The 27,161-nt window shown below is 50.4% G+C and overlaps 1 protein-coding gene across 3 annotated transcripts in view; it reads right to left on the minus strand.

Annotated features, from left to right (window-relative positions):
* Positions 1-363: 363 nt before the first annotated feature.
* Positions 364-27,161, minus strand: part of DSCC1 (DNA replication and sister chromatid cohesion 1) — a 115,286-nt gene continuing 88,488 nt past the window's right edge. For all 3 annotated transcript variants that reach the window (XM_075352924.1, XM_075352922.1, XM_075352923.1), the window contains 2 exons: positions 22,724-22,872; positions 364-607 (listed from right to left, as the gene is read on the minus strand). In XM_075352924.1, coding sequence (XP_075209039.1) covers positions 499-607; positions 22,724-22,872 — 258 coding nt within the window. In that variant the 3' untranslated portion in view covers positions 364-498. The remainder of the gene's footprint in view (positions 608-22,723; positions 22,873-27,161) is intronic.

The following is a 27,161-nucleotide window of genomic DNA, read 5'->3' on the forward strand; positions in this document are numbered from 1 at the left end:
AGTACAGAGCACCCGAGCATGGTAGTGCTCACTCATCACTAGTTACGAGTACAGAGCACCCGAGCATGGTAGTGCTCGCTCATCACTAGTTACGAGTACTGTGCACCCGAGCATGGTAGTGCCCGCTCATCACTAGTTACAAGTACTGAGCACCTGATACATAAGATTAATTCTCCAGTAACATCCATGGATGCTGCATATCAGCGTTTGCCATATGTTGATCTCAGCAGTATGTGGTCTATGTCCCCAGTAGAGGTGAAACATTTCATTAAAAAAAAAAAAAAAGTGATCACCAAAATCCGGCAGGTCACGGAAACAATTGGCATTGGCTCGCCCGAGACAAGACTTCGGCTTTCAGAGGGATGAGACGACACATGGACTTTAATGAAAAACAAACATTTTCTTCTTGGTTTTGATACATAGAAAAAAAAATTCACAAAACAATAAAAGCTTAAATTAAAAGGAAACGGTAGACTGTGACTCGCTGCGGCCCTCGCTCTAAGAAACGGGCCGCCGAGAATTGTACACCTTAACGCCGTTCTGAAGAGACGACCGCGCGTATTTAGTCAGCAAGGCTCCGATGGTTTGCTTCTCCTCGCACAGGTCCCTAAGAGAGGGAAGAAGAAGCCAGAATTAATGGCGAGAAGTATCAGGAAATCTTAGAATTTAACCCATTCGTGCCCCATGCAGGTAACATTCTATTTGTCAGGTTCCGGGTCATCCCGTGTGGGAGGCTGTAATGCCGAGGATCTACCATGACGTATAAAAGGGGATGTCAAAGAGCTGAAAAGAAAAAACATGGCTGCGGTCTTCCCCCCCCCCACCCAAAAAAAAACCCAAAAAAACAGCGCCGCCCCTCGTAACAGGTTGTGATCTGTTATTACATCTTTATTCCATTTAAGTGAATGGTGGTGACCTGGAATACATCCACAAACAACAAGTGTGGAAAAACTGCAAAAAAAAAAAGAAAAAAATGCAATTGCACGATTGTCTTTGGGATACTTTATCCATCGTATTGACTATATGTTAAAACCTACAAAAATTATACCGAAACATGATATAATCACAATAATTTTTATTGTTGAAAAAGATTTTTAAAATTAAAATATACAAGAGGGATAGAACTGGAGAAAAAGATACAGTGAAAAAAAAATAAAACCCTGAATGGATCACCTGATAGATAGTTGTGAATAAATAATCAATAAATAATCAAATTCATTAATGTACTGACAAGGATATTAGTGAGGAAATAGTATGAGGAAACTGACTAGGGGATCACCAGAAAGAAGGGAATTTTGTTTACTTACCGTAAATTCCTTTTCTTCTAGCTCCAATTGGGAGACCCAGACAATTGGGTGTATAGCTACTGCCTCCGGAGGCCACACAAAGTATTACACTTAAAAGTGTAAGGCCCCTCCCCTTCTGGCTATACACCCCCCCGTGGGATCACGGGCTCCTCAGTTTTAGTGCAAAAGCAAGAAGGAGGAAAGCCAATAACTGTTTTAAATACAAATTCAACCCGAGAAACAGCCTCGGAGAACTGAACTGTTCAACATGAACAACATGTGCACCCGAAAAAAACAAACTTCCTAAGAAAACAGGGCGGGTGCTGGGTCTCCCAATTGGAGCTAGAAGAAAAGGAATTTACGGTAAGTAACAAAATTCCCTTCTTCTTTGTCGCTCCTAATTGGGAGACCCAGACAATTGGGACGTCCAAAAGCAGTCCCTGGGTGGGTAAAAGAATACCTCGTGATAGGGCCGTCAAACAGCCCTTTCCTACAGGTGAGCCACCGCCGCCTGAAGGACTTGTCTACCTAGGCCGGCATCCGCCGAAGCGTAGGTATGCACCTGATAATGCTTGGTAAAAGTGTGCAGACTCGACCAGGTAGCCGCCTGGCACACCTGCTGAGCCGTAGCCTGGTGCCGTAATGCCCAGGACGCACCCACGGCTCTGGTAGAATGGGCCTTCAGCCCTGATGGAATCGGAAGCCCAGCCGAACGGTAGGTGTGAAGAATTGGTTCCTTGATCCACCGCGCAAGGGTGGATTTGGAAGCTTGCGACCCTTTACGCTGACCAGCGACAAGGACAAAGAGTGCATCCGAGCGGCGCAGAGACGCCGTGCGGGAAATGTAGATCCTGAGTGCTCTCACCAGATCCAATAAATGCAAACCCTTTTCAAATTGGTGAACTGGATGCGGACACAAAGACGGTAAAGTGATATCTTGATTGAGATGAAAGGAAGATACCACCTTGGGAAGAAATTCTGGAATTGGACGCAGAACTACCTTGTCCTGGTGAAACACCAGGAATGGAGATCTGCATGATAACGCCGCCAGCTCGGACACTCTCCGAAGAGACGTGACCGCCACTAGAAAGGCCACTTTCTGTGAAAGACGAGAAAGGGAAACCTCCTTCATAGGCTCGAAAGGCGGCTTCTGGAGAGCAATTAGAACCTTGTAGATCTTGGCGGAGGATGGCTTCCTAGCCTGTCTCATGGTGGCAACCACTTCATGAGATAAACCTGAGGCCGCTAGGATCCAGGACTCAATGGCCACACAGTCAGGTTCAGGGCCGCAGAATTCAGATGGAAAAACGGCCCTTGAGACAGCAAGTCTGGACGGTCTGGTAGTGCCCACGGATGGCCTACCGTGAGGTGCCACAGATCCGGGTACCACGACCTCCTTGGCCAGTCTGGAGCGACGAGAATGGCGCGGCGGCCGTCGGACCTGATTTTGCGGAGCACTCTGGGCAACAATGCCAGAGGTGGGAACACATACGGTAGCCGGAACTGCGACCAATCTTGAACTAAGGCGTCTGCCGCCAGAGCTCGGTGATCGTGAGACCGTGCCATGAAAACCGGGACTTTGTTGTTGTGCCGTGACGCCATCAGGTCGACGACCGGCATCCCCCAGCGGCGACAGATCTCCTGAAACACGTCCGGGTGAAGGGACCATTCCCCTGCGTCCATGCCCTGGCGACTGAGAAAGTCTGCTTCCCAGTTTTCTACGCCTGGGATGTGGACTGCGGATATGGTGGATGCCGTGTCTTCCACCCACGTCAGAATCCGCCGGACTTCCTGGAAGGCTTGCCGACTGCGTGTTCCCCCTTGGTGGTTGATGTATGCCACCGCTGTGGAGTTGTCCGACTGAATTCGGATCTGCTTGCCTTCCAGCCACTGTTGGAAGGCTTGTAGGGCAAGATAGACTGCTCTGATTTCCAGAACATTGATCTGAAGGGTGGACTCTTTCCGAGTCCACGTACCTTGAGCCCTGTGGTGGAGAAACACTGCTCCCCACCCTGATAGACTCGCATCTGTCGTGACCACCGCCCAGGATGGGGGTAGGAACGACTTTCCTTTTGACAATGAGGTGGGAAGAAGCCACCACCGGAGAGATTCCTTGGCTGCCTGAGAGAGGGAGACCTCCCTGTCGAGGGACGTCGACTTCCCGTCCCATTGGCGGAGAATGTCCCATTGTAATGGACGCAGATGAAACTGCGCAAAAGGAACTGCTTCCATTGCTGCTACCATCTTCCCTAGGAAGTGCATGAGGCGCCTCAAGGGGTGCGACTGGCCCTGCAGGAGAGATTGCACCCCTGTCTGTAGCGAGCACTGTTTGTCCAGTGGAAGTTTCACTATCGCTGAGAGAGTATGAAACTCCATGCCAAGATATATTAGTGATTGGGTCGGGGTTAGATTTGACTTTGAAAAGTTGATGATCCACCCGAAACTCTGGAGAGTCTTCAGTGCCACGTTCAGGCTGTGTTGGCATGCCTCTTGAGAGGGTGCCTTGATAAGTAGATCGTCTAAATACGGGATCACAGAGTGACCTTGCGAGTGCAGGACTGCTACTACTGCTGCCATGACCTTGGTGAAGACCCGAGGGGCTGTCGCCAGCCCGAAAGGTAGAGCTACGAACTGCAGGTGTTCGCTTCCTATAACGAAGCGTAGAAAACGCTGATGCTCTGGTGCAATCGGCACGTGGAGATAAGCATCCTTGATGTCTATTGATGCTAGGAAATCTCCTTGAGACATTGAGGCGATAACGGAGCGGAGAGATTCCATCCGGAACCTCCTGGTTTTTACGTGTTTGTTGAGCAGCTTTAGATCCAGGACGGGACGGAACGACCCGTCTTTCTTTGGCACCACAAACAAATTGGAGTAAAAACCGTGGCCTTGTTCCTGAAGAGGAACGGAAGTCACCACTCCTTCCGCCTTTAGAGCGGACACCGCTTGCAGCAGAGCATCGGCTCGGTCGGGCGGTGGAGAAGTTCTGAAGAAACGAGTTGGAGGACGAGAGCTGAACTCTATCCTGTACCCGTGAGACAGAATGTCTCTCACCCAACGGTCTTTGACCTGTGACAGCCAAATGTCGCCAAAGCGGGAGAGCCTGCCACCGACCGAGGATGCGGAGAGAGGAGACTGAAAGTCATGAGGAAGCCGTCTTGGTAACGGTTCTTCCGGCTGGCTTTTTTGGGCGTGATTGAGTCCGCCAAGAATCTGAGCTCCTCTGATCCTTTTGAGTCCTTTTGGACGAGTAGAATTGGGACCTGCCTGAGCCTCGAAAGGACCGAAAACCAGACTGTCCCCTCCTCTGTTGGGGTTTGTTTTGTCTGGGTTGCGGTAAGGCTGAATCCTTACCCTTGGAGTGTTTAATGATTTCATCCAAACGCTCACCAAAGAATCGGTCACGAGAAAAGAAGGGAATTTTGTTACTTACCGTAAATTCCTTTTCTTCTAGCTCCTATTGGGAGACCCAGACGATTGGGTGTATAGCACTGCCTCCGGAGGCCACACAAAGCATTACACTAAAAAGTGTAAGGCCCCTCCCCTTCTGGCTATACACCCCCAGTGGGATCACTGGCTCACCAGTTTTAGTGCAAAAGCAAGAAGGAGGAAAGCCAAGAACTGGTTTAAACAAATTCACTCCGAAGTAACGTCGGAGAACTGAAAACCGTTCAACATGAACAACATGTGTACCCGAAAAACAACCAAAAATCCCGAAGGACAACAGGGCGGGTGCTGGGTCTCCCAATAGGAGCTAGAAGAAAAGGAATTTACGGTAAGTAACAAAATTCCCTTCTTCTTCGGCGCTCCATTGGGAGACCCAGACGATTGGGACGTCCAAAAGCTGTCCCTGGGTGGGTAAAGAAATACCTCATGTTAGAGCTGCAAAGACAGCCCTCCCCTACGGGGAGGCAACTGCCGCCTGCAGGACTCTTCTACCTAGGCTGGCGTCCGCCGAAGCATAGGTATGCACCTGATAATGTTTGGTGAAAGTGTGCAGACTCGACCAGGTAGCTGCCTGGCACACCTGTTGAGCCGTAGCCTGGTGTCGTAATGCCCAGGACGCACCCACGGCTCTGGCAGAATGGGCCTTCAGCCCTGATGGAACCGGAAGCCCAGCAGAACGGTAGGCTTCAAGAATTGGTTCTTTGATCCATCGAGCCAGGGTGGCTTTTGAAGCCTGGGACCCTTTGCGCTTACCAGCGACAAGGACAAAGAGCGCATCCGAGCGGCGCAGGGGCGCCGTGCGGGAAATGTAGATTCTGAGTGCTCTCACCAGATCCAACAAATGTAGATCCTTTTCATACCGATGAACTGCATGCGGATAAAAGGAAGGCAAGGAGATATCCTGATTAAGGTGAAAAGAGGATACCACCTTAGGGAGAAACTCCTGAATGGGGCGCAGCACTACCTTGTCCTGGTGGAACACCAGGAAGGGAGCTTTGGATGACAGCGCTGCTAGTTCAGACACTCTCCGAAGAGACGTGACCGCTACCAGAAATGCCACTTTCTGTGAGAGTCGAGAAAGTGACACATCCCTCAGGGGCTCGAAAGGCGGCTTCTGGAGAGCAACAAGGACCTTGTTTAGATCCCACGGATCTAACGGCCTCCTGTACGGAGGTACGATATGACACACCCCCTGCAGGAACGTGCGCACCTTAGACAGTCGCGCTAGACGCTTCTGAAAAAACACGGATAGTGCCGAGACTTGCCCTTTAAGGGAGCCGAGCGACAAGCCCTTTTCCAACCCAGATTGCAGGAAGGAAAGAAAGACAGGTAACGTGAATGGCCAGGGGGATACTCCTTGTGCAGAGCACCAGGATAAGAATATCTTCCACGTTCTGTGGTAGATCTTAGCAGACGTGGGCTTCCTAGCCTGTCTCATGGTGGCAACGACCCCTTGGGATAATCCTGAAGACGCTAGGATCCAGGACTCAATGGCCACACAGTCAGGTTCAGGGCCGCAGAATTCCGATGGAAAAACGGCCCTTGGGACAGTAAGTCTGGTCGGTCTGGTAGCGCCCACGGTTGGCCGACCGTGAGATGCCACAGATCCGGGTACCACGACCTCCTCGGCCAGTCTGGGGCGACGAGTATGACGCGGCCGCAATCGGATCTGATCTTGCGTAACACTCTGGGCAAGAGTGCCAGAGGTGGAAACACATAAGGGAGCCGGAACTGCGACCAATCTTGCACTAAGGCGTCTGCCGCTAGAGCTCTTTGATCGCGAGACCGCGCTATGAAGGTCGGGACCTTGTTGTTGTGCCGAGACGCCATTAGGTCGACGTCCGGCACCCCCCAGCGGCGGCAGATTTCCTGAAACACGTCCGGGTGAAGGGACCATTCCCCTGCGTCCATGCCCTGGCGACTGAGGAAGTCTGCTTCCCAGTTTTCTACGCCCGGGATGTGAACTGCGGATATGGTGGATGCTCTTTCCTCCACCCACATCAGAATCCGCCTGACTTCCTGGAAGGCTTGCCGACTGCGTGTCCCTCCTTGGTGGTTGATGTATGCCACCGCTGTGGAGTTGTCCGACTGAATTCGGATCTGCTTTCCTTCCAGCCACTGCTGGAAGGCTAATAGGGCAAGATACACTGCCCTGATTTCCAGAACATTGATCTGAAGGGTGGACTCCTGCTGAGTCCACGTCCCTTGAGCCCTGTGGTGGAGAAAAACTGCTCCCCACCCTGACAGACTCGCGTCTGTCGTGACCACTGCCCAGGATGGGGGCAGGAATGATCTTCCCTGTGATAATGAGGTGGGAAGAAGCCACCATTGCAGAGAGTCCTTGGTCATCTGAGAAAGGGAGACTGTCCTGTCTAGGGAAGTTGTCTTCCCGTCCCATTGGCGGAGAATGTCCCATTGAAGTGGGCGCAGATGAAACTGCGCGAACGGGACTGCCTCCATTGCTGCCACCATCTTCCCTAGGAAGTGCATGAGGCGCCTTAAGGGGTGCGACTGACCCTGAAGGAGAGACTGCACCCCTGTCTGTAGTGACCGCTGCTTGTCCAGCGGAAGCTTCACTATCGCTGAGAGAGTATGAAACTCCATGCCAAGATACGTTAGTGATTGAGTCGGTGCCAGGTTTGACTTTGAAAAGTTGATGATCCACCCGAAAGTCTGGAGAGTCTCCAGCACAACATTCAGGCTGTGTTGGCATGCCTCTTGAGAGGGTGCTTTGACAAGTAGATCGTCTAAGTAAGGAATCACCGAATGTCCCTGAGAATGCAAGACTGCTACCACTGCCGCCATGACCTTGGTGAAAACCCGTGGGGCTGTCGCCAGACCAAATGGCAGAGCTACGAACTGGAGATGGTCGTCTCCTATCACGAAACGTAAAAAACGTTGGTGCTCTGTAGCAATCGGCACGTGGAGATAAGCATCTTTGATGTCTATTGATGCAAGGAAATCTCCTTGAGACATTGAGGCAATGACGGAGCGGAGGGATTCCATCCGGAACCGCCTGGCGTTCACATGCTTGTTGAGCAGCTTTAGGTCCAGAACAGGACGGAACGAGCCGTCCTTTTTTGGAACCACGAAGAGATTGGAGTAAAAACCTTGTCCTTGTTCCTGCAGAGGAACAGGGATCACCACTCCTTCTGCTCTTAGTGAGCACACCGCCTGCAGAAGGGCATTTGCTCGGTCGGGATGTGGGGAGGTTCTGAAGAACCGAGGCGGAGGATGAGAACTGAATTCTATCCTGTACCCGTGAGACAAAATGTCTGCTACCCACCGGTCTTTGACCTGTGGCAGCCAAATGTCGCAAAACCGGGAGAGCCTGCCACCGACCGAGGATGCGGAGGGATGAGGCCGAAAGTCATGAGGCAGCCGCCTTGGAAGCGGTTCCTCCGGTTGCTTTCTTGGGGCGTGAATGAGCCCGCCAGGAATCTGAGCTCCTTTGCTCCTTCTGAGTCCCTTTGGACGAGGAGAATTGGGTCTTGCTGGAGCCTCGAAAGGACCGAAACCTCGACTGCCACTTCCTCTGTTGAGGTTTGCTCGATCTGGGCTGGGGTAAGGAGGAGTCCTTACCCTTGGACTGTTTAATGATCTCAGCCAATTGCTCACCAAACAGTCTGTCTCCAGATAGTGGCAAGCTGGTTAAACATTTCTTGGAAGCAGAATCTGCTTTCCATTCCTTTAACCACAAGGCTCTGCGCAAAACGACAGAGTTGGCAGACGCCATTGAGGTACGGCTCGTAGAGTCTAGGACAGCGTTGATAGCGTAAGTCGCAAACGCAGACATTTGCGAAGTTAGGGACGCTACTCGCGGCACTGCTGGACGTATGATAGAGTCCACCTGTGCCAGGCCAGCTGAAATAGCTTGGAGTGCCCACACGGCCGCGAATGCTGGAGCAAACGACGCGCCGATAGCTTCATAGACAGACTTTAACCAAAGGTCCATCTGTCTGTCATTGGCATCTTTAAGTGAAGCCCCATCTTCCACTGCAACTATGGATCTAGCCGCAAGCCTGGAGATTGGGGGGTCCACCTTTGGACACTGGGTCCAGCGTTTGACCACGTCAGGGGGAAAGGGATAACGTGTATCCTTAAGACGTTTGGAGAAACGCTTATCTGGATAAGCATGATGTTTCTGGACTGATTCTCTGAAGTCAGAGTGGTCCAGAAAAGTACTCAATTTACGCTTAGGATACCGGAAATGGAACTTCTCCTGCTGTGCAGCTGCCTCCTCTGCTGAAGGGGCTGGGGGAGAAATATCCAACAGTCTATTGATGGCCGCTATAAGGTCATTTACCATAGCGTCACCATCAGGGGTATCTAGATTGAGAGCGGTGTCAGGATTAGATTCCTGATCACCCACCTCTGTCTCCTCATACAGAGCCTCGTCTCGCTGAGACCCTGACCAGTGTGATGACGGCGAGGGTCTTTCCCAGCGAGCCCGCTTAGGCTGCCTGGGACTGTCATCCGAGTCAGAGTCTTCAGCCTGTGATGCCTGGGACCCCCTTGAAGTACGGATTAGTTCCAACTGAGGGGGACCGGGGAGCATAGACACAGCAGTGTCCATGGTCTGAGAAACTGGCCTGGACTGCAAGGTTTCCAGGATTTTTGTCATAGTCACAGACATCTTATCAGCAAAAACTGCAAATTCTGTCCCCGTCACCGGGGCAGGGTTCACAGGCGTCTCTGCCTGGGCCACTACTACCATAGACTCTGGCTGCCGAAGTGGCACAGGGATGGAACATTGCACACAATGGGGGTCATTGGAACCTGCCGGTAGATTAGCCCCACATGCGGCACAAGCAGTGCATACCGCCTGTGCCTTGGCACCCTTGCGTTTTGCGGATGACATGTTGTTGTCTCCTCAGAGCAATGTAGGGTATAAGCCAAGAAGCGACTGTACAGTGCAATATAAATATATATGGTACTGGGAAAAAATGCACCAAATAACACTGTGGCACTAGTGGGGCCAGCACTTATGTGCAGCTTACCGCCCGCATAAACGCGGGTGTGTGGTCGCCAGAGTCCCTTGTCTGAGTCCCCCAGAGCCTGTGTCCGTTCTCCAGCCAGACTGCATGCAGGAATGGCTGCCAGCGTCCTGTGGAGAGGGGCGGGCCCTGGGCGTGTTGAGACCAAGAGCGGGAAACTTGCGTCCCCACTGTGCCTAGTGAGAGGGCTGGAGTATGTAAATAAGACTCCAGCCCTCGGCGCTGGCTATAGAACAGCGTCTCTCCCTTTCCCTGATTGACAGGGTGGGGGCGGGAACGAAGCAGAGCTAGGCCGCAAAAGCCGGGGACTAGATTTATGAGCGCTGCCGCCGTAAAAGCGCGGGCAGCGCGAGTCCCCGGCGCACTACAAGTCCCAGCGGCGCCGCCGCTCCCGGAGCGGCCGGCGCGGTAGTGCCCAAGACATAAAATCACTCAGCTAAGCTGCAGTGACTCTAACCCGAGCGCGCAGCGCTAGTGCCCCCGGCGCACTAGCACACCCAGCAAGCCTGGAGTGTGCGTGGCCTGTCTGTGCGGGGACACAGAGTACCTGAACGTTGCAGGGCCTTGTCCCTGACTGTACTCAGCTCCTCCAGCAGGGTCTCTGGGTCTGTGGATGGAGCTCGGCCTCAGGGTTTGGGGGCCGGTAAGATCCCACTTCCACAGAGCCCCTCAGGGGGATGGGGAAGGAAAGCAGCATGTGGGCTCCAGCCTCCGTACCCGCAATGGGTACCTCAACCTTACAAACCGCAAGTGGGGTGAGAAGGGAGCATGCTGGGGGCCCTATGTGGGCCCTCTTTTCTTCCATCCGATAGAGTCAGCAGCTACTGCTGACTAAACAGTGGAGCTATGCGTGGATGTCTGACCTCCTTCGCACAAAGCAGAAAACTGGTGAGCCAGTGATCCCACTGGGGGTGTATAGCCAGAAGGGGAGGGGCCTTACACTTTTTAGTGTAATGCTTTGTGTGGCCTCCGGAGACAGTGCTATACACCCAATCGTCTGGGTCTCCCAATGGAGCGCCGAAGAAAGGCAAACTGGTTAAGCACTTCTTGGAAGAAGAATCTGCCTTCCATTCTCTCAACCACAGGGCTCTGCGTAAAACCACGGAGTTGGCTGACGCCACCGCCGTACGGCTCGTAGAGTCTAGGACAGCATTAATCGCGTAAGACGCGAATGCAGACATTTGAGAGGTCAATGGTGCCACCTGCGGAGCAGATGTACGTGTGACCGTGTCGACCTGTGTAAGGCCAGCTGAAATAGCTTGGAGTGCCCATACGGCTGCGAATGCTGGCGCCAACGACGCTCCAATAGCTTCATAGATGGATTTTAACCAGAGCTCCATCTGTCTGTCAGTGGCATCTTTAAGTGCCGCCCCATCTTCCACTGCAACTAGAGATCTGGCTGCAAGCCTGGAGATTGGAGGGTCCACCTTGGGACACTGTGTCCAGCCCTTGACCACGTCAGGGGGAAAAGGATAGCGCGTATCTTTAAGCCGTTTGGAGAAACGCTTATCTGGATAAGCGTGGTGTTTCTGGATTGCGTCTCTAAAGTCAGAGTGGTCCAGAAAAGTGCTTAATTTACGCTTGGGATACCTGAAATGGAATTTCTCCTGCTGTGAAGCTGCCTCCTCCGCAGGAGGAGCTTGTGGAGAAATATCTAACATCTTATTGATGGACGCTATAAGATCATTCACTATGGCGTCACCATCCGGGGTATCTAGATTGAGAGCGGCCCCAGTATCAGAATCCTGATCAGTTACATCCGCCTCATCACACAGAGAGTCGTCCCGCTGGGACCCTGACCAGTGTGATGAAGTTGAGGGTCGCTCATAGCGAGCCCGCTTAGGTTGTCTGGGACTGTCGTCCGAGTCAGAGCCGTCACCCTGGGGTGCATGTGACACCCCCGGAGCTAGGAAGTGTTCCAGCTGAGGGGGACCAGGGGGCAATGTACCAACAGTGCCCATGGTCTGAGTTACTGGTCTAGACTGCAATGTTTCAAGAATTTTAGACATAGTCATAGACAATCTGTCAGCAAAAGCTGCAAACTCCGTCCCTGTCACCTGGACAGTCCGTGCCTTGGCACTTTTGCTTTTTGCGGACGACATGCTGTTGTCTCCTTGAGAAATCTAAGGAGGGTATATAGCAGAAAATCACCAGTGACCGTACAGTGTAAAGTATTGCCAGCACAAAATACAAAGTACACTATGGCACAAGTGGGGGAGAGCCCTTGAGGGCTGCTTACCGCCCGCTGAAAAGCGGGTGTGAGGTCGTAGAATCCCTTGTCTGGGTCTCCCAGCCTCCCCTCTGCAGCTCAGCGTGCAGGCAGGAATGGCTGCCGGCGTCCTGTGAAGAGGGGCGGACCGTGGGCGTGCCACAAACAAAAGTGCGGGAAACTGCGTCCCACTGTGCCTAGTGTGAGGGCTGGAGTATGTAAAACAGACTCCAGCTCTTAGCGCTGCTGGTCTGTACAGCGTCCCGCCCTCCTCCTGACTGGCAGGTCTGGGGGCGGGAACGATACGAACTAGGCCGCAAAAGCCGGGGACTGTAGTAATCTAGCGCGGCCGTCATATATGCACGGCCAGCGCGGAAGTCCCCGGCGCACCACAAATCCCAGCCGCGACGCAGTAAACACTGACCCCAGCGGCCGGATCGGCCGATCGTACTAAGTCTCCTCACTCAGCAGAGCTGTAGTGAGTAACGGCACAAGCGCAGCAGCGCTGTTTACCCCGGCGCACTAACACACCCAGCAATGCTGCAGTGTGCGTGCGGTAAGCACGGGGACACGGAGTACCTTAATGAAGCAGGGTCCTGTCCCTGAGGAAACTCCGCTCCGTATCCAGCAGATCCTCCAGGGGCTGTGGATGGAGCACGGTCTCAGTGCCCGGAGACCGGTCAAGTCCCACTTCACCCAGAGCCCTAATGGGGATGGGGAAGGAATCAGCATGTGGGCTCCAGCCTCCGTACCCGCAATGGGTACCTCAACCTTAACAAACACCGCCGACCGCAAGTGGGGTGAGAAGGGAGCATGCTGGGGGCCCCCGTATGGGCCCTCTTTTCTTCCATCCGACATAGTCAGCAGCTGCTGCTGACTAAACAGTGGAGCTATGCGTGCATGTCTGACCTCCTTCGCACAAAGCATAAAACTGAGGAGCCCGTGATCCCACGGGGGGGTGTATAGCCAGAAGGGGAGGGGCCTTACACTTTTAAGTGTAATACTTTGTGTGGCCTCCGGAGGCAGTAGCTATACACCCAATTGTCTGGGTCTCCCAATTAGGAGCGACAAAGAAAATAATTTCCCTTGAGAAAAACGGCGAAACGCGCGTTGGGAGCTTCCCTGGGGTCCCTGGCTATGTAATTATCCTGTAATTATCCTGTGGACGTTCATGATGTATGGTCATTCTGACATTCAGACCTAATATATTCAGTGCATTCTATTTTCACTGCTTTAATTTTGTTTAACACATAGATTGTGTTATATAATTAGCGAATTAACTACAGATACAGTGCACTTTAAGTTTGTATTTATCATATATTAGCTGTAGTACCCGGGCATTGCCCAGGATAGTAACTGTCTCAGTATCAGTCTCTGTGTCTGTCTGTCTCGTTCCCCGTGTCTATCTCTGTATCTTTTCCCATCTCTTTACTTGTGTCTCTTTCCCTGTCTGTCTTCCCCTGTCTGTGTCTTTGACGGTCTTTCTTTCCCTGTCTGTCTCTCTATTCGTCTCCGCACCGACATCTTATTATCATAAGCTTCTTATACTAACACTTTATTTTGTTCCTATAGCAGCCTCTCACAGCTGCTATTAATAACTGAATAGCTCGCAGCTCCATTGACTTTAATGGAGGCAGGTTTTTTGGAGAGTAACTGCAAAGCGCGGGGTTAAATTTTTCCCGTCAAAACATAGGCTAAGACACTCCCTGGGTTTGCGTCTGTGCAAAATTTCGGGATTGTAAATGCGACGGTGCGTATTCCTTTAGCGGACATACATACATACACTCAGCTTTATATATTAGATTTATTACTAAATTATAGGATATACACTGAACATATCTACCTTCTGACTGTCTTAGTTTGTTTTTGCAAGGATTTTTAACTATTTAGCACCATCTGTGCATGGAAATATTTTGTATGGAATTGTTTAGGCTTATTATATTTAATATATTCAGTATTTAATTAGCACTTGGCACTTCACATATGCAAAGTATTATTTTTATGGTGATCCCCTATTCAGTTTCCTCCTACTATTTCCTCACTAATATCTTTGTCAGTACATTCATGAAGTTGATTATTTATTTATTCACAACTATCAGGTGATCCATTCAGGGTATTGTTTTCTCCGGTTCTATCCCTCTTGTATATTTTAATTTTTAAAATCTGTTTCAACAATAAAAATTATTGTGATTATATCATGTGTTTCGGTATAATTTTTGTAGATTTAATTGATTATATGTACTGGAATCAATAATATGACTTTTGGTATATTGAGTATTGACTATATGGTAAAAGTGATGTGTCGGTGTGATGTCTCAGGTCGGTGCGAGTTCGTAGACACCAAACATGTATAGGTTTACTTTTATCTAAGGGGTTAAAAAAAAAATCAGACGTTTGGAAAAAAAAAAGTGGCGCACGTTTTACACCATAGTCCATGACCTGTAGTGTTCTCATTTTTCGGGATCTGGGGCTCAGTGGTGGCTTATTTTTTGCGTCCCGAGCTGAAGTTTTTAATGGCACCGTTTTTGCGCAGATGCAACGTTTTGATCGCCTGTTATTGCATTTTGTGCAACATTTGCAACAACCAAAAAACGTAATTTTGGAATTTGGAATTTTTTTGCTGCTACGTCAGATTAACTGATTTTTATATTTTGATAGATCGGGCATTTCTGAACGCAGCGATACCAAATGTTTGAATAGTTTGTATTTTTTTAACCCTTTAGTTTTCAATGGGGCGAATGGGGGGGTGATTTGAACTTTTAGGCTATGTGTCCACGGTAGAATGTACCTGCGGATTTTTCTGCATGAAAATCTGCGACTTTCGCAGCAAATCCGCACCTTATTTTTGCCGCGGATTTACCGCGGATTACCGGGAATTTGCCGCGGATTTTGATGCGGATTTTTTTTTTTTCCCCCCCATTCTATACCCAAAATCCGCACTAAAATCCGCAACAATAATTGACATGCTGCAGATTTTTCCGGATCAAAATCCGCGGCAAATCCGCCGCGGAAAAATCCGCAGCATGGACACAGCATTTCCAAAATGCCATTGAAATGGCTTAGAAGTGCCGCTGCTGCAGATTTTCGGAAAATCCGCGGTAAATCCGCGGCAAATCCGCGGCAAAATCCGCGGTAAATCCGCAGCGTGGGCACATAGCCTTAGGTTTTTATTTTTTTCTTTATTTAAAATTGTTTTTTGGGTTTTTTTTATTAGTCCCCCAAGGGGACCATAAGGATTAGCAGTCTGATTGCTGATTCATTTCTGTAGATCAGAGCTGCCGGCTGTAAAAGGTACTAAGTCATGATAGCGACAGGAGTCATCGTATAACCCGTCGCTACCATGGCAACCATCGGATTCCAGTGATCGTGTCACGGGCCCTACGATAGCGGCGTGGAAAGGCGATTTAACCCCTTCAGCCCCCGGACACTTTCCGTTTTTGTTTTTTGCTCCTTTTCTTCCGAGAGCCGTAACTTTTTTATTATTCCGTCAATCTTGCCATATGAGGGCTTGTTTTTTGCGGGACGAGTTGTACTTTTAAATGAAACCATAGGTTTTACCATATATTGTACTGGAAAACAGCAAAAAAATTCCAAGTGTGGAAAAACTGCAAAAAGAAGGGAATTTTGTTTACTTACCGTAAATTCCTTTTCTTCTAGCTCCAATTGGGAGACCCAGACAATTGGGTGTATAGCTACTGCCTCCGGAGGCCGCACAAAGTACTACACTTAAAAGTGTAAGGCCCCTCCCCTTCTGGCTATACACCCCCCCCGTGGGAGCACGGGTCCTTCAGTTTTAGTGCAAAAGCAAGAAGGAGGAAAGCCAATAACTGTTTCAAAAATAAATTCAATCCGATAAACGATATCGGAGAACGTAAGTTATTAACATGAACAACATGTGCACCCGAAAAACAAATACCCTCAGAAAAACAGGGCGGGTGCTGGGTCTCCCAATTGGAGCTAGAAGAAAAGGAATTTACGGTAAGTAAACAAAATTCCCTTCTTCTTTTTCGCTCCTAATTGGGAGACCCAGACAATTGGGACGTCCAAAAGCAGTCCCTGGGTGGGTAAAATAATACCTCGCGATCGGGCTGTCAGGCAGCCCTTTCTTACAGGTGGGCCACCGCCGCCTGCAGGACTTGTCTACCTAGGCTGGCATCCGCCGAAGCGTAGGTATGCACCTGATAATGCTTGGTGAAAGTGTGCAGACTCGACCAGGTAGCCGCCTGGCACACCTGCTGAGCCGTAGCCTGATGCCGTAATGCCCAGGACGCACCCACGGCTCTGGTAGAATGGGCCTTCAGTCCAGAAGGAGTCGAAAGCCCAGCAGAACGGTAGGCGTGAAGAATTGGTTCCTTGATCCACCGCGCAAGGGTGGATTTGGAAGCTTGCGACCCTTTATGCTGACCAGCGACCAGGATAAAGAGTGCATCCGAACGGCGCAGAGACGCCGTGCGGGAAATGTAGATCCTGAGTGCTCTCACCAGGTCCAACAGATGCAAACCCTTTTCAAAATGGTGAACTGGATGCGGACACAAAGATGGTAAAGTGATATCCTGATTGAGATGAAAGGAAGATACCACCTTGGGAAGAAACTCTGGAATTGGACGCAGTACTACCTTGTCTTGGTGAAACACCAGGAAGGGAGATTTGCAAGATAACGCCGCCAGCTCTGACACTCTCCGAAGAGACGTGACCGCCACCAGAAAAGCCACTTTCTGTGAAAGCCGAGAAAAGGAAATCTCCTTCATAGGCTCGAAAGGTGGCTTCTGGAGAGCAATCAGAACCTTGTTCAGATCCCAGGGTTCCAATGGCCGCCTGTAAGGGGGAATGATATGACAAACCCCTTGCAGGAACGTGCGTACCTTAGGAAGTCGCGCCAGGCGCTTCTGCGCTTCTGAAAGAATACGGATAACGCAGAGACTTGTCCTTTAAGGGAGCTAAGCGACAAACCTTTTTCCAACCCAGACTGCAGGAAGGAAAGAAAAATAGGTAATGCAAATGGCCAGGGAGAAACTCCCTGAGCAGAGCACCAAGATAAGAATATCTTCCACGTTCTGTGGTAGATCTTGGCGGAGGATGGTTTCCTAGCCTGTCTCATGGTGGCAACAACATCATGAGATAAACCTGAGGTCCCTAGGATCCAGGACTCAATGGCCACACAGTCAGGTTCAGGGCCGCAGAATTCAGATGGAAAAACGGCCCTTGAGACAGCAAGTCTGGACGGCCTGGTAGTGCCCACGGTTGTCCTACCGTGAGATGCCACAGATCCGGGTACCACGACCTCCTTGGCCAGTCTGGAGCGACGAGAATGGCGCAACGGCAGTCGGACCTGATTTTGCGGAGCACTCTGGGCAACAATGCCAGAGGTGGGAACACATAAGGTAGTCGGAACTGCGACCAATCCTGAACTAAGGCGTCTGCCGCCAGAGCTCGGTGATCGTGAGACCGTGCCATGAAAACCGGGACCTTGGTGTTGTGCCGTGACGCCATCAGGTCGACGTCCGGCATCCCCCAGCGGCGACAGATCTCCGGAAACACGTCCGGGTGAAGGGACCATTCCCCTGCGTCCATGCCCTGGCGACTGAGAAAGTCTGCTTCCCAGTTTTCCACGCCTGGGATGTGAACTGCGGATATGGTGGATGCTGTGTTTTCCACCCACGTCAGAATCCGCCGGACTTCTTGAAAGGCTTGTCGACTGCGTGTTCCCCCTTGGTGGTTGATGTACGCCACCGCTGTGGAATTGTCCGACTGAATCCGGATCTGCTTGCCCTCCAGCCACTGTTGGAAGGCTCGCAGAGCAAGATAGACTGCTCTGATTTCCAGAACATTGATCTGAAGGGTGGACTCTCTCTGAGTCCACGTACCCTGAGCCCTGTGGTGAAGAAACACTGCTCCCCACCCTGATAGGCTCGCATCTGTCGTGACCACCGCCCAGGATGGGGGTAGGAACGACTTTCCTTTTGACAATGAGGTGGGAAGAAGCCACCAACGGAGAGAGTCCTTGGTTGCCTGAGAGAGGTAGACATCCCTGTCGAGGGACGTCGACTTCCCGTCCCATTGGCGGAGAATGTCCCATTGTAGAGGGCGCAGATGAAACTGCGCGAAAGGGACTGCTTCCATTGCTGCCACCATCTTCCCTAGGAATGCATGAGGCGCCTCAAGGAGTGGGACTGGTTCTGCAGGAGAGATTGCACCCCTGTCTGCAGAGAGCACTGCTTGTCCAGTGGAAGCTTCACTATCGCTGAGAGAGTATGAAACTCCATGCCAAGATATGTTAGTGATTGGGTCGGGGTTAGATTTGACTTTGAAAAGTTGATAATCCACCCGAAACTCTGGAGAGTCTTCAGTGCCACGTTCAGGCTGTGTTGGCATGCCTCTTGAGAGGGTGCCTTTATAAGTAGATCGTCCAAATACGGGATCACGGAGTGACCCTGCGAGTGCAGGACAGCTACTACTGCTGCCATGACCTTGGTGAAGACCCGAGGGGCTGTTGCCAGCCCGAAAGGTAACGCTACGAACTGCAGGTGTTCGCTTTCTATAACGAAGCGTAGAAAACGCTGATGCTCTGGCGCAATCGGCACGTGAAGATAAGCATCCTTGATGTCTATTGATGCTAAGAAATCTCCTTGAGACATTGAGGCTATGACGGAGCTGAGAGATTCCATCCGGAACCTCCTGGTTTTTACATGTTTGTTGAGCAACTTTAGATCCAGGACGGGCCGAAAGGACCCGTCCTTCTTTGGCACCACAAACAGATTGGAGTAAAAACCGTGACCTTGTTCCTGAAGAGGAACGGAAGTCACCACTCCTTCCGCCTTTAGAGCGGTCACCGCCTGCAGCAGAGCATCGGCTCGGTCGGGCGGTGGGGAAGTTCTGAAGAAACGAGTTGGAGGACGAGAGCTGAACTCTATCCTGTACCCGTGAGACAGAATGTCTCTCACCCAACGGTCTTTGACCTGTGACAGCCAAATGCCGCCAAAGCGGGAGAGCCTGCCACCGACCGAGGATGCGGAGAGAGGAGTCTGAAAGTCATGAGGAAGCCGTCTTGGTAACGGTTCTTCCTGCTGTCTTTTTTGGGCGTGACTGCGTCCGCCAAGAATCTGAGCCTCTCTGATCCTTTTGAGTCCTCTTGGACGAGGAGAATTGGGACCTGCCTGAGCCTCGAAAGGACCGAAAACCAGACTGACCCCTCCTTTGTTGGGGCTTGTTTTGTCTGTGTTGAGGTAAGGATGAGTCCTTACCCTTGGAGTGTTTAATGATTTCATCCAAACGCTCCCCAAACAATCGGTCACGAGAAAAGGGCAAACTGGTTAAGCACTTCTTGGAAGCAGAATCTGCTTTCCATTCTCTCAACCACAGGGCTCTGCGCAAAACCACGGAGTTGGCTGACGCCACCGCCGTACGGCTCGTAGAGTCCAGGACAGCATTAATCGCGTAAGACGCGAATGCAGACATTTGAGAGGTCAATGGTGCCACCTGCGGGGCAGATGTACGTGTGACCGAGTCGACCTGTATAAGCCCAGCTGAAATAGCTTGGAGTGCCCATACGGCTGCGAAAGCTGGCGCCAACGACGCTCCAATAGCTTCATAGATGGATTTCAGCCAGAGCTCCATCTGCCTGTCAGTGGCATCTTTAAGTGCCGCTCCATCTTCTACTGCAACTAAGGATCTAGCTGCAAGCCTGGAGATTGGAGGGTCCACCTTGGGACACTGGGTCCAACCCTTGACCACGTCAGGGGGAAAAGGATAGCGTGTATCTTTAAGCCGTTTAGAAAACCGCTTCTCAGGATAAGCGTGGTGTTTCTGGATTGCATCTCTAAAGTCAGCGTGGTCCAGAAAAGTGCTTAATTTACGCTTGGGATATCTGAAATGGAATTTCTCCTGCTGTGAAGCTGCCTCCTCCTGAGTAGGAGCTGGCGGAGAAATATGTAACATCCTATTGATGGACGCTATAAGATCATTCACTATGGCGTCACCATCCGGTGTATCCAGATTGAGGGCGGACCCAGGATCAGAATCTTGATCAGTTACATCCGCCTCATCACCCATAGATCCGTCCCGCTGGGACCCTGACCAGTGAGACGAAGTTGAGGGCCCCTCATAACGAGCCCGCTTAGGTTGTCTGGGACTGTCGTCCGAGTCAGAATCGTCACCCTGGGGTGCATGTGACACCCCCGGAGCTTGGAAGTGTTCCAGCTGAGGGGGACCAGGGAGCAATGATGCCACAGTGTCCATGGTCTGAGTTACTGGTCTAGACTGCAATGTTTCAAGAATCCTTGACATGGTCATAGACAAATCTGTCAGCAAAAGCTGCAAACTCCGTTCCTGTCACCTGGACAGCATTCACAGGTGGTACACCCTGGGTCACGTCCAGCAGAGGCCCCGGCTGTGCAAGTTGCACAGGGGCCGAGCACTGCACACAATGGGGTTCAGTGGAACCTGCCGGTAGAGCAGCCCCACATGCGGTACAGTCAGCATATAATGTCTGTGCCTTGGCACCCTTGCGTTTTGCGGACGACATGCTGTTGCCTCCTTGTAATCTAGGAGGGTATATAGCCGAGAATCACCAGCGACCGTACAGTACAAAGTATTTGCAACACAAAATACTCAGTATACAAACGGCACAAGTGGGGGTGAGCCCTTGAGGGCTGCTTACCGCCCGCTGAACAGCGGGTATGAGGCCGTAGAATCCCGTGTCTGGGTCTCCCCGTCTCCCCTCTGCAGCTCAGCGTGCAGGCAGGAATGGCTGCCGGCGTTCTGTGAAGAGGGGCGGACCGTGGGCGTGCCACAAACAAAGAGCGGGAAGCTGCGTCCTACTGTGCCTGGTGTGAGGGCTGGAGTATGTAAAAACGACTCCAGCCCTCAGCGCTGATGCTCTGTACAGCGTCCCGCCCTCCTCCTGACTGGCAGGTGCGGAGGCGGGAACGAACGAACTAGGCCGCAAAAGCCGGGGACTGTAGTAATAAGCGCGGCCGTGATATATGCACGGCCAGCGCGGAAGTCCCCGGCGCACCACAAGTCTCAGCCGCGTCGCAGTCCCAGCGGCCGGCGCGACCGTTCTCCCTGAGTCTACCCACTCAGCTAAGCTGAAGTGAGGAAATGGCACAAGCGCAGCAGCGCTGTTGTCCCCGGCGCACTAACACACCCAGCAATGCTGCGGTGTGCGCGCGTATGCACGGGGACACAGAGTACCTTGACGGAGCAGGGCCATGTCCCTGACGATACTCAGCTCCATATCCAGCGGCTTCTCCAGGGGCTGCGGATGGAGCACGGTCTCTGTGCCTGGAGACCGGTAAAATCCCACTTCGCCCAGAGCCCTAATGGGGATGGGGAAGGAATCAGCATGTGGGCTCCAGCCTCCGTACCCGCAATGGGTACCTCAACCTTAACAAGCACCACCGACAAAAAGTGGGGTGAGAAGGGAGCATGCTGGGGACCCTTGTATGGGTCCTCTTTTCTTCCATCCGACATAGTCAGCAGCTGCTGCTGACTAAACAGTGGAGCTATGCGTGCATGTCTGACCTCCTTCACACAAAGCAAAAACTGAAGGACCCGTGCTCCCACGGGGGGGTGTATAGCCAGAAGGGGAGGGGCCTTACACTTTTAAGTGTAGTACTTTGTGCGGCCTCCGGAGGCAGTAGCTATACACCCAATTGTCTGGGTCTCCCAATTAGGAGCGAAAAAGAAAAGTGTGATTGCACAATAGTTTTTGGGATGTTTTATTCACCGTGTTCACTATATGGTAAAACTGATGTGTGGGTATGATGCCTCAGGTCGGTGCGAGTTTGTAGACACCAAACATGTATAGGTTTACTTGTATCTAAGGGGTTAAAAAAATTCACAATTTTGTCCAATAAAAGTGGCGCACGTTTTGCGCCATTTTCCGAAACGTGTAGCGTTCTCATTTTTCGGGATCTATGGCTCTGTCACGGCTTATTTTTTGCGTCTCGAGCTAACATTTTTAATGGTACCATTTTTGCGCAGATGCTACGTTTTGATCGCCTGTTATTGCATTTTGCGTAAAACATGCGGCGACCAAAAAACGTAATTTTTGTCGTTTGGAATTGTTTTGACACTACGCCGTTTACCAATCAGATTAATTGATTTTATATTTTGATAGATCGGGCATTTCTGAACGCAGCGATATCAAATATGTGTATATTTATTTATTTTTTAACCCTTTAATTTTCAATGGGGTGAAAGGGGGGTGATTTGAACTTTTAGGTTTTTGGTTTTTTTTTTATTTAAAACTTTTTTTTTACTTTTTTTTTTTAATTTTATTAGTCCCCCTAGGGGGCTATAGCGATCAGCAATCCGATCGCTATTATATATCTGCTGATCACAGCTATACAGCTGTAAACAGCAGATTCAGTCACTTCCAGTTTCCGTGCCGAGGAAAAACGAAAGTGAAACGTCATAGCCGCAGGCGTCATCACATGACCCTGTGCTACGATGGCAACAACCGAACGTCACGTGATCACTCACGTGACTTCCGGTGGGGGCGGCGGTAAGTAAAAAACATGGCCGCGCGCATATAGATCTCGCTGCCAGACTTTGGCAGCGAGATTTAAGGGGTTAAATGTTGCTAGTGGAAGCGATTCCACTCGCAACATTCAGACACACATGTCAGCTGTTGAAAACAGCTGACATGTGTGCCGACCGCCGCCGCCTGCCCGCGGCAGGGGGAGGGGCTTTACGGGACACGATCCATGACGGATAGATCCGTCCAAGGTCGTGAAGGGGTTAAATCGCACTGTCACATTTTGAAACACAAATCATCTTACTGTATGTACGGTGAAATATCCGCTTCTGTCCACTTCTCTCTCATAACAAAAAGCGTTTTGAACCTCTCCTGAGTATCTTCGGGTAGATCCTCCGTCTTCAGAAGAAAGATGGTCTCCGGTCGAGAGGTTCGGTCCACCAAGGCAAGTCCCTACGGGAAACACATGCTTGAAGAAGGGGATCTGTACTTAATTTTTTTTTTATATAGTAAAAATAAATTTTAATATATATATATATATATATATATATGTATTATATATTATATATATACAAATCAAGAAGGCCTGCGGAGACACCATCACATGTTTCTCAACGCTGGCAGGAAACTAGCCAGGTCTTTCGGTATTTTTGCAAATACCCCGAAACGGCTGTCTGTGGATGGATACCATGTTTGGCATAGGTGGTCTCCTTGACTGGAGACTGCCCTTCCCGTGGTTGTTCCTTCCCGGTGAAAGACCTGGCTAGTTTCCTGCCAGCGTTGAGAAACATGTGATGGTGTCTCCGCAGGCCTTCTTGATTTGAATATTTCCCAGGGGGCATTGCTCTAGAATCACTGCGTTGAGAAACACGTGATGGTGTCTCCGCAGTGGTGGATGTTGATCTCCCTAAGGTCAACCATCCTTGCTCACATATTTATATATATATATATATATATATATATATATATATATATATATATAAATACTCCGTTCTGTGTCTGCAGCTCCTATGCAGATTTATGCGTCTCCATGGTTACAGACTACAAACAAGTTCTCTGCAGTCTGATCCAGCAATTATACATACTTCTGTCTGTTCACTTCTTTTTGCTAACCTATCTTTACTATTAATTAAATAGATCTCTTAGACCTGATGAGGCGGGGGTACTTACTGTGAAAATCCATGTCAGAATAGCTAAATAGTTATTACTACAGCCTCATCAGGTCTAAGATCTATTCAACAATGTATGCGGCTTGGCTAATTGAATTTCACAATATAAAAAACATTATTAAAACAGATCTCTTAGACCTGATGTGGCTTGGGTATTTCCACTGAAAATCAATGTCAGAATAGCTGTATAATTGGATTCCACAATGCATTCTGACATGGATTGTCAGGGTAAGTACACCAGCTTCAGCAGGTCTAATAGATCTATTCAATAATGAACGCAGTTTGTACTGTGAAATCAGATTATATGGCCAAACTGCATATGATATTAAATAGATCTCTTAGCCCTGATGAGGCTGGTGGACTTACCATGACAATCCCAGTCAGTATGACTATGTAACCATTTACAGACTTTTTCGCCACCTACTGTTAAGATGAACATTTTAATACTAGGCTTTCATAAAGGGTAACACAGCCATGTCAACACGCATCTGGACGGCCCATCGCCTTTAAACGTCCGGACAGTGTACTCTAATTTCTGCTCATGTATTCTAAGAGCTATCACTGGATTGTAAAGACGACTGTCGTGCACATCCAGAAATCCCAGACAGAAGATACACCGTTTATTATATGGGCGGCATGGTGGCTCAGTGGTTAGCACTGTATGGTGGCTCAGTGGTTAGCACTGCAGTCTTGCAGCGCTGGGGTCCTGGGTTCAAATACCACCAAGGACACCATCTGCAAGGCGTTTGTATGTTCTCCCTGTGTTTGCGTGGGTTTCCTCCGGTTTCCTCCCACACTCCAAAGACCATACAGATAGGTACTTTAGATTTTGAGCCCCAATGGGGACAGTGTGGCCAATGTATGTAAAGCGCTGTGGAATTAATAGCGCTATATAAATGAATAACATAATTATTATTATCCTGTTTACCTTCTCAAGCTCTGTATACACAGTACTAAACTAGCACGGGGTATATAGATCGGGAAGCACTTACCCTGCTTTCATCTCCGAACCCAGTGAATATGTGATCACTGAGCGCAGGGAGGGAACAGGAGGAAACCCAGACAGCTCTGCTATGTGACATAAGGGAGGAAGGTTTGTCCAGCAATTGCAAAATTGGAAAAAACAAAATCCACTTCTTCCTTTAAAAAAAAGAGAATTTTGTTTACTTACCGTAAATTCTTTTTCTTATCGTTCCTATGGGAGACCCAGACCATGGGTGTATAGCTACTGCCTCCGGAGGACACACAAAGTACTACACTAAAAGTGTAGCTCCTCCCTCCTAGCATATACACTCCCCGGATGACAAATCCAACCAGTTTAGTGCCAAAGCTGAAGGAGGACATCCACCCATAAGTAGAGATAGAGTAAAACCCGGAATAACCGGAACCTCTGTCTACAACAACAGCCGGTGAAAACACACGGAACAAGAACTGCCAACAGGCAACAGGGAGGGTGCTGGGTCTCCCATGTCGGAACTATAAGAAAAATAATTTACGGTAAGTAAACAAAGAAGGGAATTTTGTTTACTTACCGTAAATTCCTTTTCTTCTAGCTCCTATTGGGAGACCCAGACAATTGGGTGTATAGCTTCTGCCTCCGGAGGCCACACAAAGTATTACACTTTAAAAAGTGTAACCCCTCCCCTCTGCCTATACACCCTCCCGTGCATCACGGGCTCATCAGTTTTGGTGCAAAAGCAGGAAGGAGGAAACTTATAAATTGGTCTAAGGTAAATTCAATCCGAAGGATGTTCGGAGAACTGAAACCATGAACCAAAAGAACAATTCAACATGAACAACATGTGTACAGAAAGAACAACAGCCCGAAGGGAACAGGGGCGGGTGCTGGGTCTCCCAATTGAAGCTAGAAGAAAAGGAATTTACGGTAAGTAAACAAAATTCCCTTCTTCTTTGTCGCTCCATTGGGAGACCCAGACAATTGGGACGTCCAAAAGCAGTCCCTGGGTGGGTAAAAGAATACCTCGGTAAAAGAGCCGTAAAACGGCCCCTTCCTACAGGTGGGCAACCGCCGCCTGAAGGACTCGCCTACCTAGGCTGGCATCTGCCGAAGCATAGGTATGCACTTGATAGTGTTTCGTGAAAGTGTGCAGGCTCGACCAGGTAGCCGCCTGACACACCTGCTGAGCCGTAGCCTGGTGCCGCAAAGCCCAGGACGCACCCACGGCTCTGGTAGAATGAGCCTTCAGCCCTGAAGGAACCGGAAGCCCAGAAGAACGGTAGGCTTCCAGAATTGGTTCCTTGATCCACCGAGCCAAGGTTGACTTAGAAGCCTGCGACCCTTTACGCTGGCCAGCGACAAGGACAAAGAGCGCATCCGAGCGGCGCAGGGGCGCCGTACGAGAAATGTAGAGTCTGAGTGCTCTCACCAGATCCAACAAGTGCAAATCCTTTTCACATTGGTGAACTGGATGAGGACAAAAAGAAGGTAAGGAGATATCCTGATTGAGATGAAAAGGGGATACCACCTTCGGGAGAAATTCCGGAACCGGACGCAGAACCACCTTGTCCTGGTGAAACACCAGGAAGGGGGCTTTGCATGACAGCGCTGCTAGCTCAGACACTCTTCGAAGTGATGTGACTGCTACTAGGAAGACCACCTTCTGTGAAAGGCGTGAAAGAGAAATATCCCTCATTGGCTCGAAGGGTGGTTTCTGAAGAGCCGTTAGCACCCTGTTCAGATCCCAGGGTTCTAGCGGACGCTTGTAAGGAGGGACTATGTGGCAAACTCCCTGCAGGAACGTGCGTACCTGTGGAAGCCTGGCTAGACGCTTTTGAAAAAACACAGAGAGCGCCGAGACTTGTCCCTTAAGGGAGCCGAGAGACAAACCCTTTTCCATTCCGGATTGAAAGAAGGACAGAAAAGTGGGCAAGGCAAATGGCCAGGGAGTAAAACCCTGATCAGAGCACCAGGATAAGAAGATCCTCCACGTCCTGTGGTAGATCTTGGCGGACGTTGGTTTCCTGGCCTGTCTCATAGTGGCAATGACCTCTTGAGATAACCCTGAAGACGCTAGGATCCAGGACTCAATGGCCACACAGTCAGGTTGAGGGCCGCAGAATTCAGATGGAAAAATGGCCCTTGAGACAGCAAGTCTGGTCGGTCTGGTAGTGCCCACGGTTGGCCCACCGTGAGATGCCACCGATCCGGGTACCACGACCTCCTCGGCCAGTCTGGAGCGACGAGGATGGCGCGGCGGCAGTCGGACCTGATCTTGCGTAACACTCTGGGCAGCATTGCCAGAGGAGGAAACACATAAGGTAGTCGAAACTGCGACCAATCCTGAACTAATGCGTCCGCCGCCAGAGCTCTGTGATCTTGAGACCGTGCCATGAATGCCGGGACTTTGTTGTTGTGCCGAGACGCCATGAGATCGACGTCCGGCGTTCCCCAGCGGCAACAGATCTCTTGAAACACGTCCGGGTGAAGAGACCACTCCCCTGCGTCCATGCCCTGGCGACTGAGAAAGTCTGCTTCCCAGTTTTCTACGCCTGGGATGTGAACTGCGGAGATGGAGGAGGCTGTGGAAGCCTTGGCTGCCCGAGAAAGGGAGA

The sequence above is a fragment of the Anomaloglossus baeobatrachus genome, chromosome 6, assembly GCF_048569485.1.
Source record: "Anomaloglossus baeobatrachus isolate aAnoBae1 chromosome 6, aAnoBae1.hap1, whole genome shotgun sequence".
Lineage (NCBI taxonomy): Eukaryota > Metazoa > Chordata > Amphibia > Anura > Aromobatidae > Anomaloglossus > Anomaloglossus baeobatrachus.